This window comes from Oenanthe melanoleuca, chromosome 1 (genome assembly GCF_029582105.1).
Source record: "Oenanthe melanoleuca isolate GR-GAL-2019-014 chromosome 1, OMel1.0, whole genome shotgun sequence".
Lineage (NCBI taxonomy): Eukaryota > Metazoa > Chordata > Aves > Passeriformes > Muscicapidae > Oenanthe > Oenanthe melanoleuca.
In genome coordinates, this window is record NC_079333.1 from 96,770,210 (window position 1) to 96,786,760 (window position 16,551).

General features: G+C 41.3%; 2 protein-coding genes across 4 annotated transcripts in view; both read right to left on the minus strand.

Annotated features, from left to right (window-relative positions):
- PHKA2 (phosphorylase kinase regulatory subunit alpha 2) overlaps window positions 1-11,676 on the minus strand; it is a 43,606-nt gene extending 31,930 nt beyond the window's left edge. For both annotated transcript variants that reach the window (XM_056494051.1, XM_056494040.1), the window contains exons 1-10: window positions 11,519-11,676; window positions 6,337-6,495; window positions 4,971-5,018; window positions 4,322-4,490; window positions 3,408-3,490; window positions 2,738-2,818; window positions 1,588-1,686; window positions 1,134-1,280; window positions 862-915; window positions 215-337 (exon numbers count right to left, since the gene is read on the minus strand). In XM_056494051.1, the coding sequence (XP_056350026.1) occupies window positions 215-337; window positions 862-915; window positions 1,134-1,280; window positions 1,588-1,686; window positions 2,738-2,818; window positions 3,408-3,490; window positions 4,322-4,490; window positions 4,971-5,018; window positions 6,337-6,495; window positions 11,519-11,596 (1,041 nt within the window). In that variant the 5' untranslated portion in view covers window positions 11,597-11,676. The remainder of the gene's footprint in view (window positions 1-214; window positions 338-861; window positions 916-1,133; window positions 1,281-1,587; window positions 1,687-2,737; window positions 2,819-3,407; window positions 3,491-4,321; window positions 4,491-4,970; window positions 5,019-6,336; window positions 6,496-11,518) is intronic.
- Window positions 11,677-13,062: 1,386 nt separating this feature from the next.
- Window positions 13,063-16,551, minus strand: part of ADGRG2 (adhesion G protein-coupled receptor G2) — a 58,067-nt gene continuing 54,578 nt past the window's right edge. For both annotated transcript variants that reach the window (XM_056496671.1, XM_056496680.1), the window contains one exon: window positions 13,063-15,159. In XM_056496671.1, the coding sequence (XP_056352646.1) occupies window positions 14,975-15,159 (185 nt within the window). In that variant the 3' untranslated portion in view covers window positions 13,063-14,974. The remainder of the gene's footprint in view (window positions 15,160-16,551) is intronic.

Genomic DNA, 16,551 nt, shown 5'->3' on the forward strand with positions numbered 1-16,551 from the left:
GCAGGGAGAGGGCAACCAGGGCCCAGTGTGCACAACCCTGCTGCCTCTCTACCCGGTCATGAACTCTCCAGGAAGGTCAAACCGGCTGAAGACTATTTCACTCCGCTAATGAAGTGGAATATCCAAATAATACCCAAAACAAACATGCAACAAAGTTACAAAATACTGTGGGTAAATGGTTTTGCAATTTGAAAGCAATTTCTTCTTTCCTCACCTGAATTTTGTCCTCATTAAATATTCCATCAATTAGGAAGTATGTCCAGAATACTGGCCACTCACATTCAATATTTTCAAAGAGCTTGAGCTCAGCAGGATCATAGTGCAGCCTGCTTGGATCCTAAAAAATTCAACCACACTCATTTAGTCACAGTGCTAAATAAGCCACTTATATTCCAGTCATAATTAAAACACAGAAACAAATAAACCCACCAGAAATAGTTTCTATACAGTCTCTTGACTTTGTCACTCTCAAACTCATTAAATGATACTCTAGACAAATTGATCCTTCCCATTCTCAGGATGTGTCTCCCAAATTATTTTGGCTCTACCTCAGTTCGAAGACATTTTGGGATGTTCCATTTCATGTTAGACACCTTAAGCATATCTAAGAATTAATTTCTTACAGAATTATGAATTAAGTTCTGTCCTCAATAACTGTTTTATAAACCCTTAGTCTCCATTAAATACGTGTCCTTTCCAGGGTGGATATCTGGGTTACCCTAAATCCACTAAGATGTCTTAGTAGTGGTGGTGAACTTCACCCCTTCATGTAAATAAAACAAAATATGTCTATAAAGACGAGATAAAATTCTTCCCACGTTTTTACTGAAAATATACATAATAAATACACATCAGAAGTACCTCTCTGGGTGTCTTGTAACCATCTCGGAGAAAGCGACAGCAGCCATAACGACCCTGTAAAAACACACAACATTGTAGAAAATGTCTTTTTCCTCACAGACTAATGTCAGCATAAAGGTATGTGCTGAGTTTTACAAGTCACTTAGGGATCTTCCTCCCTTTCTTCATGTACAGATGAACCAAGTCTGGCAACCCTTGTTTAATTAGGACTTTTGGTTTAGAAAGAGGTTCTGCTTCTCTCTTTGGAAAACAAAAATAAAGTCAATCCTTACCTGCAGTTTGGATATGATTTCACTCTTGGTTACATTAACAAGGTTTACATCCTCCACTGCAAAAGCTGGGTAAGAAATAATAGACAGAAGGCCAGCATCTATCTCCTTTGATGTGGATGCCCTTGGCAACATGGAGTACAGAATAGACTGAGCAAAACAAGAACAGGAAAGAGGGATGTAAAACAATTTGCCTACTTCAGAAAAACTATGTCAAGTGCAAATGAGACTACACTGTTTGCAAACTGACAGAGAAGTCTGTACAGTTATTTTTAACTGAGACTGAGAATACTTCACACTATTCAGTTTCACATGATCAACCAGGAACAGGGTGAGCAGCATAGCCTGAAGATGTACTTATTGTGTTACATTCTTGGCTTAGTTAATCAACATTTCATTTAAAAACAAAGGGTGTTAGGCTTTCCCCTACTAAAGCAAAGAGCAGACTAATTTTTACCTGACAGTGTTCCACTTCATCAGGAAGAACATGAATCACTGATTTGTGTCCTCCATGGGCTCCAAAAAGATCTAGTTCATCAATTGCTTCCAAAGCAGCCTTCAAAGGAAACCAAACCACAACCCAAAATCAATTAATACATTTTAAACCAAGTATACACGCTAGTACCTGTGCTTAATCTCTGAAAGAAATTACATAACACAGCAGTTTTTCCCACTGACATTCTTTTCATTTTCAAAGGGAAGCTTGGCAACATTTTATAAAAAGTAACTATTTTTGTTGTTCAACTAGTAGGATAGAGGATTGATGTACTGGTAGATCCTTCCTACAATTTAAAGGCAATGCAAAAAAACTGGGAGCTGGGTTTCCACTGAGACATCATCTAAATATTGGCATATTTGTCCTGGTTTAGGGCATATTTGGGAGGAAAAATGCTTGTCCTGTCCTATATTCAAAAATAGCCTCCTATATCAGTGGGGCCAAGACCAGCAGCCTCTCTCTCTTGCAGTGCACACAAGATCTAACAAATCCTGCTGAAAGGCAAATACACCTTTGACCTTAACAATATTTGTCTTCTGTCTGTGCCTCAGACATCATGTAATGAGATGGTTGTCAATTGCACATTTAAATTTATGGCCTTCTGAGCTTCATTTAGTATCTCCGTGACCTTGTGTTATGAGGGAATCAGAAATAACCACTTTCTTTTAAGTATATCGTAATTTATTTTTCTCTCTAAACTACTTGTAGAAAATTTCTTAAACTGATATTCTGCTGTTTTTTATCATATCTGACTTAATCTTACCATGACAACATCACATGTGACACTGAGGCTGAAGAATTAAGGAGGAGGGAAAGAAAACCAGAGGCCACTTCATAAGACTGCACCTCACTGAATCTGTCAGATTCATGGTTCAATTAATCTGGTACCCTTCTAGCAATTCCTGGAACAACTGTGCTGAGATCCTTCAATGAGAGCCATTATCTCAAAAATTTTACCCCAAAAAATACTCATACCTAAACAAAAATTCTTATACAATCAGCTAACTATTGCAGTGGCCAAGAAGCCCATACATAGGAAGCCATCAGGTTTGTCAGAGGCCTTAAGCACAACACAGCAGCCATGAAGAAGGTGTCAGGAAGACATTCTCACTTTGGCCATCCCCACGGAGCTCGCGTTCAGTTCAGGGATTCCTTGGTTTGTCTTATCGCCACGTTCCCAAATTCCATAATCCTGCAACATCATCAAGAAAAAATGGGCATGGTTATATACGAAAGCAATGTTCTGCCCCCTGTCCCACAACAAATCCCCACCCCTACATGAAATTAGCTTATTATTAAAAAAAAGAAGAAAAGGGGCTCCAAGTCTCAAAAGAGACCCTTCCCATGTTTGAAAAGTAGCACATAAAAATGCACTGCAGCAGGATCACGTACACAGTCATGAATCACTGCCTTCACAGAACACACAAAGCACTTTATCCCTCTTCCTGTGCATGTTTCTCCCCATGTCCCTTCAACCTGGTTTCCTGACAACTGCCCTTTCTAGAAAGGCCCAAAAGACTTATAATTAGACATCAGGAAATAATATTAATTATCAATAAAACCCCCTATTATTATGATAGAACAAGTATACCTCACCCACGCAGTAAAAAATACAGCCCTCCCAACATCTCCAAAGATGCTGCTTGCAATGTAAAGTACTGACAGGTTCTGATATCTTCTCATGGGACAAACAAGCCCCTATTATACTTCTCTAGCAATAAATAATTTTCCACCCACGCTTGAGCAGTGTTCAGATTTTTTACATATAAATAACTACTTACAGCAACTTTGTAGGCAGCTTCTATGTAAAAAACAAGATTCTGGATAAAGGTAACTTCATCAAGGGTGAAGATAATACGTAGCCCTGACCAAAAGAAGGAAAGAGAATAATTATATTGTGTCAGAACTGCAATAGCTACTCTTCAGTGAATTTCATGCTTTTATTTAATTGCTACCAACCCCTGCTCACTGAAATCAAAGGAAAAATTCATACTGATTTCCAAAGGTCAGGCAGCAAGCCTCAATACTTGCTACTGACAAAATACTTCAAACCCCACCAATACAGACTGTTTCAAAGACCAACCAAAAACCACCTCTGTGAGGGAGACACTCAGACCATGAGTATAAAGCAGAGGGACCTGAGCCAGCTCTGGCTCCCCAGAGCAGTGCATACCAATTCCTGCAGTTCGCAGCCCTCTACCTGCTTAGTGCTCTATCTAGGAATTTTCAAGTTGACCAGGTGCCTGTTCTGCAGGGATCAGCTGCAAGGGGTTTCAAGGGCAGAAAAGCATGTAAAGAAACTAATCCTCTTCCTCACAGGAAGAGCACGATTAAGAAGAGCACAAGATAAAACAGCACCAGTAAGAGAAAAAACCCTGATGGCACAAGTGGACTTGATATTGCCATCCTCTGAAGAAATGTGGTTGTATCCCACAAAGTCCTTAAACATGAGACTCCTCCGACATGACTCTAAATATCTCATGTATTTGATGCCTTGACTAAGGGCACAGACACTGCCAATTACTATAAACATGAAATTCCAAGTAAGGCATACCTCTCTTCCAGAGAAACATGACTTGCTTCTGAGTAATAATTACGTAAAGATTTTTGAAGCTGGTTACTATTTTCTTTCCTTCTAAAATAAAAGCTGGAATATGAAAGGCTGCAACAAAAGGCAAAAATATTTTCTGCTTACCTGATGCAGTCATCTGTGCCAAGAAGAGCAAGTAGAGGGAAGTTGCATCTACTTGCAGATGCCCCCACTGGTCATCCCCAACCACCGTGGCACAAGTTGCAGAGTTATATTTGGCATGGAGGCAGTCTTTGGTGCTCTGAGTGCGTTTGAACTTCTCTACCTTATCTACCTACAAAACAACGCACATCTCAAGTCTGACACATTCTGGAAGAAATTCTCCAAATTATTTCAAAATTAACAACTTTTCTTAGGTGAGGAGAATCCTGTTATCTCACTCAGTTTTAATTGGTCAGAAGGCTTAAACAAAACTCTTAGCTTTAGACTCCAGTTAAATCCACATCTCTACAGGAAGGAATATGATTAAATTACCTTGTTGAGTTCAGATCTAACTACAGGCATGCATCTTGGTGAAAATCAGTTTGCAAAGGCAAAACTCTAATTTGCTACAAGCACAATCTCAAAATATTACTTGGACAAGAAGTGGAAGCAAAGTCAGTGTTTTGCTCAAGAGTTTTAAGAATACTCCCCACACCATCATCTGCACACACACAAAGTAAGTCACTCCACAGAAGACACAAGAACTTCATGCTTCAATGAAATGCTTTCTACATACAACATCTACTAATTCAACTCAGTCCTATGGCATTACCTGTCTCATCATGCACTGCAAGAGCCCCCGCATCAGCTTCACAACATTCTGCAGGAACAAAACAGACCAGTGACACTTTCAGCCTCATCGTTTCAGCCTCAATGTTCTTACAAACAACATTCAAAAGTGGTAAAGTTCACATCCTCTACTAATGTCCTGCCAAAGGTAAAAAAGAATGTGTATTTGCCCAAAATGTTCTGCATGTTTTTGTTGTTGTTGTTTTTTGGTTTTTTTTTAATATGCTGATCAGATTTTATTCCTTTATCCCTAGCTAGGAGAAGTCTTTTCCCAAAGTCCTCACTAAACAGTGGAACAACTCACCATGGTCCTTCTATCCAGCTAAAGAAAGTAAGAAGAATGCTATCTCTTGTAAGAATATTAATACTAATAATTTTTTGAGTGAGAGATCTAGGCAACATTGGTAGGTGACTTCAAGACTTTGACATGACTGCAAAACCTGTAGAGCTTCTTCCACTCTTATACAATACAATAAAAATCAAGTGACTGGCAGATAAAGGGCTGTAAATGTGAATGTAGAGAAGTTCAAGACTGTGCATTAAATAATCAACCCCACCTTTTCACCCCAAAAATATAGCTTCCAAATATGATCATGCAAACTGAGTCAGGGCTATTCTGTCACCATGGACCTCCCTGGTTCAAGCAGGACATACCAGCAAAAAATTTACCCAGTGACTCCAAAACAACAGCAGGACACCAACAGCCATTTAACCCACCTCTGTCTACACTCTGATTTCTGATATTCACATTCCCAGCTGCAGATTTTATTATTTAACTGTGTGAATTATGTCCCCTTCCAATTCTCCAGCACAGATCTTACCAGTCTGGAGACTGTTACCTTCTCTGCTATAATCAAACACACCTACACACCATGTACAACATCCGTGCACATTCCAAAGACTTCTACTTCAAATGGCCTAGCATGGTCTAGCAGATAAATTGCAAGCAGCCTAGGCCTGAGTTTCTGCTCCATAACACACCTCATGAGGGACCTCAAGGTTAATCTGAGAGAGGCTTGTAAATTGGAGTACAAAATCTGTCAGAAGCCTAATCTTCAACAATCAAGATGGAAGTTTGAATTCTACATACTTTTGTTTTGTTTGTAGTTAAATTCAGATGTTAGCCTCTCTACAATCCAGTTCTTCAAACCCTCTTTGCCAGAAGGTTGCCAGGGATACTGCACACCACACACTGCATGGATGTTGCTGCCTTTGGAACAAGACACGCACTCCAAGCTGGGAAAACCCGGCCAGATCCAGACACAGCAGCAGTGCAAATGCACTCTCCAAAACCACTAGAGCAGGAAAACCCAAACAGTGGAACTGGTTTATGCCGAGCCTTGACGCACCTGCTCGAGCTCGTAGGCCTTGGCTTTGTCCTCATCCCGGTCCGCGTTCTTCCGATAGGCCATTCCCAGACCCCACACCGCCAGGATGCTGTAGATGTTGTCCCGGACCCAGGCATCCTTATGGTCCGCCCCGGCTGAAAGCAGCCCTGTCACTGGGTTCTATCCATGGCAGAAGGAATAAAGAACAAACATTACCACCTCAAGTCCCATCTGCTAAGAAGCATCACTTCTGTCTGTATTTAAGGGTAGCAAACTAAAGATGATTTCACACTGCGGCTGCTCATGATTTCACAACAGAAGTGAGATCCCATCCTTCTTTCCCAAACTCACTCAAGTGAAATGCAAAATTTATTTGAACACTTTAGGTTGTAAAATTTACAGCATACATCTGGGCATCTTCATCCACACAAGATTAGTAGCTAAGTCACTGAGGAAATGGAAATTTAAATTTCACATATTTATGAGAAAATATGTAAAAGAAGGTACTGAGTTAACACTAGAAATTGAGTGTGGAATATATGCTCCTCTATGTAACTGGTCTGTGGCATACTCTTGAGAAAGTAAAAAACCACTAGTGATCTTCTAGGAGATTAGAGAAGTATTTTTATATACCTGCCCACAGGGTTTATGATTGCTAAATGAATGCAAAACCTTTTTTATATCCTCCTTTGGAAAATGTACAGGAAAAAAAATCTGAAGGTGTTGAAAGGCAGCACTGTCTGAAAAGCAGAGCAGTGAGTAGTCTTCTGCAACCCAAATGCTCCATTAAATTTTTCATTGTATCACTAATTCTCATCACTTTACTATCCTTAATTTTTTTAGACCTTCTTTCTTGGCTGTACATTCTTGACTAACAAAAAAATGAGACAAAGAGGCAAAAGTTCAATAGAACTTTCAATTAAATCAAGTCTTTACAGAAAATTTCAGTGAATGAAGACCAGTTGGAGCTGGTGTGACAAGGGGCAAAGATTACAATAGTAAAGACTACTTTAACAAAAGTAAAATTTGAAAGCATACATCCTTTTAAATTTTTCATTTCTCCCACACACTGGGGAGAGAAACTCAACTCATTATTTTTTAAAAGTTGGTTAGAGGGGGAGGGGCTTTAGTTACAATTTCCTGGTCTCTGCCTGTGAGCACTAAGCAGCACAGGGGAGACAACCTGACAGACATGACCCAGCACAGTCAGCCCTATTGTTATGGCTTAATACAGCAATGCTGACTGGCTCACTCAGAGTAGGAATGAAGTTCTGCTGCAACAGCCCCACCACAGCAAAGTCTTCACAAACCAAGAATCAGCTGAAGGACCCCTACTTACCTGTTTCACAGGGAAACTAGCACATATGAATGCAAACAGCTTAAAAAACTTTTTGATCTTGAAAAGTCCAACAAGGAGTAACAGAAGTCCCAGTTCAGCACTGTGCCCACATGACAAAACCCAGGGTCTCAAAAGGCAGACCGCATACTCCCAACATTTGTAGAGGACACTGTTTCCCTCCCTCCAATGAAGGACAACAAATGTCTACTCACCTGCAGCCCTGGCCTGATAGAAATCACTCTGCTGTCTGAGAAATGATCATTTTGGTTTATTTTTTCCTACTCTCCATGCTGGGCTAGCTGCCAGTTGAAAAATCAAAATGTCTCTGTGTACCAAAATGAAAATGCCAGAGAAATGGCCCATCCAAGACTTTAAAAGCCTATTCAGCTCAAGAGGTCGTATTAAATACATCCATGGGCAGCTATCACCATTTCACCACCTTTGATTCCTCCACAGGTTGGTCCCAGCTTTTGGGGTGCCCTGGGGCTGGCTCTCATGGAATAACAACACATTAATGTCTTTCCTCATGCACATTCAGAATGTTAGCAAAACAATGTAATATACTAAATAATATTTTAAGTGGTTTTATTTTGGCTTTTTTAGAAGTGTTTTCTCTCAAAAACTACAATTACTTTTTTCTGTTACCTGCTGACACCATATGAAACTACAACGCTTACAAAGGTGCTAAAGAACTCACAGAAACACTGAGTGCACTTAATCCCACTGATGTCAAAAGGATTTTAGCTTAGCTAGTACTTCAAGCATTCCATTTATGCAGTGATGGCTAATTAGACTAGCAGGTCTCATCCTGCAAATCACACTGCACATAAGATCCACGGAGCAAAGAATTTTATCAGCACCATGGGCTGCCAGCTGAGAGCACTGCAACAGAAAGCTGATTGCCGGACTAAGACTTTAAACTTGTATCGTGCCCAAACCTATTTTTAAATCCATCTGTCAATGGAGACAAAAAGGCCCCCCAACAACCCAAACCACAAAACACACCAGTTCCTACAGGGCAGCAGGTGCCAATAAGAACTACAGCAAGACAGGCACAAACCCAGTGGGGTTCTAACAAGAGCAGCAAAGCAAGTAATTTAGCATCTTGCTGGAACACGCAAATTAAACAGATTGTCTCATTGATCTGTCAGGTGAAAACTGAGATCAGCTCTAGCAAAGCTTGTGAAACCAGGTGTAACGTGATGCATGTGAGTCTTGGGGAGGGTCCCATGCAGGGCCAGGAGTTGGACTTGATTCTTGTGAGTCCCTTTTAATGTGATTCCAAAATATACGCTTTTCACTTATAGTACCATAGCAATACTTAAAATGTACAGAGATGTTAAGTTTTACTATTTCCTGATCTTAAGATTCACATTTTTTTTCTTATTATTTCTTTCAATTTAATAGGTGTAATAAGCAGCTGAGAACATCCTTCTGATGGTGCTTTTCAATGTCTGTTTTGCTTCAGCACCAAAGCATCCCTCTGACCCTGTCCCTAGGGGTACATGCAACAGAAGGCAGGTCCGCCACAGACAGGAGCCAGTAGTCTGGTCTTATCCTCCTTTTACAACCTTTAAAAGAGTGGTAACTATCACTGTGCGTGTTACAGGGACTGACAAGGACAATGCAACATCTGCAAAACATGAAAAGGTTTACTACTGACCTGATCTTGCAAGGTGTCACACAGAGAAAACTGTCAGCCCTGGTACAGTTGCACCTGTCCTTTGAACACATCTGCCTATAGCACAGATATCCTGCATTAAAAATTGCCTCTAAAATCAAATTGATTTAGAGGGATTAGAATGGGCACAAGATCAATTACTGCTACTGAGAAACCTGGCTCCTGGTGTATCAAACATCTGACCAAAGCCCAGTTCTGCACACACTCCGTGCTGCCCTTGCTGCACCTCACAGAGGTGAGCGTGTCCCTGCCCTCTGTCAGAGCACAGCAGCTGATGTGCCAAGGCTGAATCCCTGCAGCTGGGGATGTGAGGTGCAGGGTCACAGTTACACATCACCCCCCTGCTGAGCAGTGGCATCTCAGAAGCACTTTAAACACCTTCTGGTTCTTCTGCCAGGCTGCTCCTGGGCAAACCCAGGGCTAAAACTCACCTTCCTGGCTCCTTCCTGAGAGGCACTAAGAAGGCACCAGCAGCAGTGAAGCAGCAGCATCCACGCCCATCCATCCACAGACTTTCTGCTCCCAAGAAAGACACAGCTGCATATGGCCCAAAGACAACCTTCCTAACTTGCCCAAGTAAGCACTGTATCTCTTCACCCAGCTAAACACAACATTTTCAATCTATTGCAGTGAAAAAACCAGAAAGACCATTACAGGAAAAGAAATTCTAGAAACATGCCTTGACCATTTTTCTGGGTCCTCTTCGGATATCACTTAATCCTCTGCCTCGATGCTAGCCTGTGACTTGCTTTCCAGACAAAGAAGAAAACTTATTTACCTCCTTTCCCCACCTCTGAATTCTCCCAGACATTGAGCCCTAGTGGAAAAGGCAATACACAGTCATGAACTCTTGTCCTATTGCTTTAAATAGCAACTACAAAATTCCGGGTCATCAGAATGAACCCCTGCATTACCATTTATTTACTCTTTTCACTATTGTTAAATATTAATATCATCAAACTTTTCATGGGGCATGTTTGAGCTCTGAATCTCAGAGGCTTCATGTATCCCTTAATGGAAGCTGTTATCAGCATCCTCATCTTATAAACAAGGAAATCAAGGCAGGCACTGGAAGCCAAAGTGACTCACCCAAGGTCATCTTGCTGACAAAAGGCAGAGATGGGAGCACAACTAAAAGCTTCTCCTGCACCCCAGTACAGAAGGAGCCAAAACTTATCTTCTTACATCATCTATCCCAGTTCTTGCATTTGTTTCTACTAAGTCTACAATAATTAGTACACAAACACCAAGTCACAGGTGTTTGGACTCTGTGCTCAAAAAAGCCAGTGACAAAAATCTTACTGACAAAAGTGCCAAAGTGCCTTTGTGTCCCAGCCTCTTCTTTCACTGCTTACCAGTTTCTTGCAACTGTCATCAACAAACCATATTTGGTAACGGATTTGTGCAAAAAACGCTGCTGCTCATCTTTACACACTGGATTGTTTTAACCAAAGCATGACACTGCTGAACACGTTCTGAGTCCTCAGTGTCCACCGGGGTGAAGCAAGCACACTAAGCAGAGAGCACTGTGCTGACCAAAAACCACAGGGAGCACAGGGAACACAACCACCTCCCCGAACCATCCCTGCTATAGCGTTGTTCCGCTGCTCGCCCGTGCAGCAGCCCCGCCTGACGCTCCGGAGCCCCAGCAGTGCGGACAGCGGGGAACACACTGGAAGCGGTGGGACGTGACCGCCCCACACGTGCTGCGGGGAGCACACAGGGACCGCACCGCGCTCTGCTGACAGGCAGGCACAAAGTCCTGCCGGAGCTCTTATCGCACTGGGGCGTAATGCTGCTCTTACTGTGCGTGTGTGTATAAATATAGTAGTCTACAGTACACATAGTGCACAACGGGTGAGTGTGCATCGTACGGCCATGAAGACATTGTATACACAACACTATTACTATTTACGTGCTCAGACGCGCTGTGTTTTCTCACAGGATTTCCAAAGTGCACTTATTTAAGCACCCCCAGGATCCGCCTCGCCTCAGCGTTCCCCGCGCCGCTCCGCCGGCGTGGGCGGGACATGCGGGCAGGAGGCCGCGCTCCGGCCGGCGCAGGGATGGACGTTCGTGTTCCTCCTGCAGCCCCCGCCCCGGCAGCCGCCCCCGGCACGGCCCCACCGCGCCCGGCGCCCCCAGCCCCGAGCAGGAGTCCCGGGGCGACGGCTGCTCCTCACCTGGTGGCAGAGGATGGTCCGCTGGACCAGGCGGGCGTAGCCGTCCAGGCGCACCCCCGAGTTGCTGCGGCTCCTCATGGCCCCAGGGCCGGCCCAGCTGCCCGGCGCGGCTGCACTCGGGGCGCCGGTACCCGGAGATGGCGGCGGCCTCTCCCCGCCCTCACGGCGGAGCGGGGCGGGGCGGGAGCGGCCTCCGCCCTCAGCGCCGCGGGAACGCCGCTGCACAGGCACCGAGCAGAGGAGGAGCCGCCTGGCGTGACAAAAGCCCGGCTGCATTTGTAAAAAATAGTGTCGATTTCATACAACGTCTTCGTAAGTTCTTAAAATAAAGCTGAGAATGCCAGAATACTTGTTGGAAGCTTTTCTTTCCCCCAGCCTTAAAAAACCTCACCGTTCTGAGATCTGATCGAACGAAAGCACCGAGCAGATGAAGCAGAAGCTACTACTTGCGGAGTAGCTGAGGGTGTGGTATTCACTCAAAATTCAGAAAAAAAAATTTTTCCCGTCTTTTTTTTTTTTTTTTTTAAGTGCAATTGTAGAATTATCAAATTACTATTGTAACTTTTCCTTGTTGTTCTTCTTTCACTGACTGCCGTGGTTGAGAACGCCCCGTTCCAGACGCGTTGGCTTCCTCGGCGGCGGCCGGACAACGCCTCTGAGGGTGCTGCAGAGCAGTAAAGAGCACAGAGCTCGGGGTTCTTCATCGCCCTCCGCCAGAGCTGAAATCTGTGCCCGCCAAAACACGGACCCGCTCACTCTTCCCCTGAACTCTCCACCAGCCTCCGCCTTCGCGGCACCGCTTTTTAGAGACTCCACTTAGGACTAAGTTTGCTGAGCAGGGTGCCAGCTCTAGACGGCAGGTTTCCGTTTATATTTGACTAAGCTTAAAATCTCCTTACAGAAGCCCCGAGATAGCTCTGCAGCCACAAACTAATGCACAGAATTTTACTTTGTGCACTCTGGATGTCCCGACTAAACAAATCCACAGATACCAAGTACCAAAAAGATACTGTAACACCCAATGTAAAAACACGTTTTCAGCTAGTCTGAGGATGAGTTAAAGTATTATGCTAAAGTATTATGCTGGTCTAAGTCCAAACTTTTACTACAGTATGTGAGTGTTAGTAAGTGGCAAAGTCAGAAAGGACTCCTCTCCCCTAGGAATATATAAAATAAAAATTATTTAAAGAATCCTAACAGATTTTAGTGTGCAAAAATAAAAACAAGAAGAAGACTCTGAGCAGGTCAGTGGAGCATTTGTATTCATAGGGAATTTAATTACTGAAGCCAAACTCAGCTATCTGCTTTTGCTTACAGCATTCCTGTGGGAGAGCAGGTGTTGACTGGACTTATGTCAGGGTTTTCTATACTAAAATCCAGATCTGTTAGAACCATGAAAGGCAAAATATGTAGCAGACAATAAATGGAAAAGCTGGGTCAGCTTTTCCTCCAAGAAGTTACGTACTGTTCATCCTGTGATCTGAAGAACTGTAATGCAGCTCAGTATTAATGACACATTTATCTAAAAGACAAAGTTTATATAATTTGTGTAGTACTTGCTACAAATTTATTACCTTTTTTTTTACAGTTGAAATTATAAATATAAGAACATTAAATAAAATTACAAGAAACACTGCAAAGGCAATTAGCCAAACAGTCAAAGCATTCACAGAAATGTGTTCCAGCTACTAGCATTCCAGGATGGGCTTTCACCAACATGCAGCTAAAACCCTGTGGATAAACACAACAAATACTTTAAATTCTCACCTTAAAAGCATAGTCAGAGTAATCTTGGATGTAAGTGACTGAAAGAACCCATGTGTTACACACAGAACCACACTGGGGTTTGAGTACTGAAGAGGTTCGATTGCTAACTCCAAGAGAGCCCCAGAGAAGAGGCATGTAACTCATGCTTTTTGTTCAGGAGAGTGTTCTCACACTGTGCCCCACAGAGCCCTCCCCACTGGAAAAGCAAAGCCCTTGCTCCCCTTCAGCGTGCACCTGCTTCATGCAGCCCTCTTCACAGGGCCTGGTACTCTGCAGTCTGCCACCAGTTTGTTCTAGTTTGCTTTGCGACCATCCAACTTTTGCCCAAGAATGCAAACTAAAAAAGCAGTGGCCATAGATGCTTATGTGTATGAGGAAGAAGAGGTAAAACCAGTGCTTAGGCCAATTTCTGTTCAAGAGAAATCTTCTTCACAATGTTGTATGGACTTTCAGCTGTTTTACATGAAGAACCAAAATAATTTTTTTTCAGGTAAATAACACAAGAGGAATGAAATTTTGCTTCAGCAATTACTGAGCTAGCACCTCAGTATTTGGTCTGCCAACCAAGAGCCAAAGCACAAGCAGAAATACTCACTAGAATACCTCAAGAGCTGCCCAATCAAAAATAGCCATGCAATGAAACAAACAATTTCTCAGCTACTGTCATTATATTTTATATATATATATTCTCAGAAGCTGTAATTTATAATTTTTATTTTTTCTTCAACATGCCTCCCCCTACCTCAAACTTCTCTACCTTTGTCATTGCAAATGAGAAATGCCAGTGTCTCACCACTCAAGATAAATACTGACCCTGATGAAATCAATGGCAAAAACTGATGAGTTCACTCAAGCCACCAATACAACTTAGTTGTACTTAGTAACCTCCTGACTACTTTATTTAGTGCTCCACTCATGGCAGGCACTCTCCTTGAATTATACCAAATTTCTATCCCTCTATGGTGTACTAAAAGGTAGCTAAAGGTTCAAGACCAATTGTGTTTGTTATTTACAGTTCTGCATCTAGTGAATATATTCAAACCACTAAGTGATCCACTTACTAGAAAAATTAACTTTTGTATCATTCTATGTTAAAGTTAATTAACTAAAGAAAAAATGCAAACTTACAATAAAAGTTACAAATAAAATACCAGTTTTTTTTCTATACATGGTATATTTAAATTTATATTACAAGAAATAAATATAAAAGTGTCACTGAGAGGTTGATATTTTCTGCTTATGTACAGAGTTTGATACTAAAACGTACAAAAAGTTGAAGACAGTGTAGCTAACATTTTTAAAGTTAACATCGTTTGTATGCACAATTTGTAACTTTCTACATTTATACAATACTAATAAGCATTATATCCAGATAAACTTAATTGTAATACAAAAAGTCTAAATAAAACTTTAAATGTAAAAAGAAACCCTCAAAAAACCCCACTCTGCTGAATAAACAAAATGGAAGTGTGCCAGCTGTAATCTGACATCCAAGACCTTGTCAAAATAGTAGGTTCCTTTTCTTTTTTTTTTTTAAATAATTGTCCTTGTCAATCCATTGCACGGCTGCCTTGAAGTTCCAGTATCATATGTTAAATAAAACCAGTTCTTGGTCTGCTCACATTACGTAAAACTGCTAAAGTAAAACTCTACTCCACACTGTAAAATAATGTGCTGTTTAAAAGAAAATCACATTTTCTCCATAGAACTTAGACTTCCTCTCTTAGAAGTCCTTCTGTGTGAGATTTGGCTTTCTTGGCTGCCAGTATCATCCTTGTCTTGAAATACAAGTTGTTTGCCTGAAAAGTCATGGAGACACACATCACCATTCTGTACAGTGAAACAAACACCATTCTTCTCACTGGAAAGATGGCCTGTTGAAACAAAAAAGTGCAACCTCTATCAGAAAGGTTCAGAATCAAGTTTCCCATGCTTTTTTAGTCACTGTAGGGAGTTCATACCCTCTCATTTTATCCCTGCAACAATTTAAAAATGTGTATTTTTGGTAAATATTTTGTATACATTTATTTTCCTCTATGAAATCCTGATACTTGAAAGATGTTAATGTATTTATGCACAAGGATTCTATATTTTAAGCAATGAAGGTGACAATTCTCAAAATGTAGACTTGACTTGGAATAAGTATCACTAGAATGATTTGCTTTATTGAATTTAGTTTTAAAGGTATCTCAGGTGTGCCACGCATCTGAAAGAAGAAAATGAGAATATAAGAAATTATTTTTTGTCTTGCCTTTGAAAGGAATTCAGCTTACAGCATTTATTTCTGAAGGACAATCAGAACATGGCCTAGGTCTGATCATGGGTCAAAATCATGTTTAGACTGCAGAGAATCTTACACATTTAGGTGAATCCACATCCAATAGCACTGCTGACTGAAGCCTTTTAATTAAACACTCCACAAATGTTTAGTTCACTGTATAAATCTCCTGCTTCTATGTATCATATTCAAGCAAATATTTTTAATGAGAATTTGGTTTCTTTATTGTATTTGTGCAAACAGTTTGGTTTGGATTTTTTAAAGATTTAGTTATTAATTTAAGCAGCTATCAAGCACTTAAACAGGCACATGTAGACAGGGTAAGATGAACAGAAGAGCTTTGTTCATTAATTCAAATAAGAAAAAGGTTGAAATTATAGAAAATAACCATACTTGCTAACACTGTGTCATTTAACCCCTTGGCTAACACTGTTTTATCTTAGGAGTGTTCAAAATAGCTGTGCCCCAATGTTAGAGCAAAAGCTGAGAAGAAAATAAGGTTTTTCTGTGAACAAATTCAGAGAGGTGGTTTGTGTTTCTCAGTGAGGAAATCTGCAGGAAATCTTCCATGTGATACCTAATGGTTCTGAAACATGCAAATCTGCAAGAAAAGAACTGTAAATAAAGAAATATTAGAATGCCATGAAAGGATGAAGTCCAGTAGGAAAGCAAAGTCACAGGCTATACAGACATCCCAAACTTACCATGGTAAGTCATTCAGTCCTGAATCTGGAATAGCATTTCAGTAGAAGAAGTGGGGCTAAAACCATAAAGTGTTTACAGCTCAGTGTATTTATGACATAGGTCTTAATTTCTATAGTGTTTTTGGTGGTTTTGGAAGTCGCTTTTTAAAATGAAGTGTTGCAACGTTATTTTGAAGTTCCAGTTTTGAGAGGAGAGCAAGCAGGTGCAGCAAATTAGAAGGTCCCACATCTAATACCAACTACCTGCTACTAGCAGCAGTCCAATACCTTTTGGAGGTATTAGC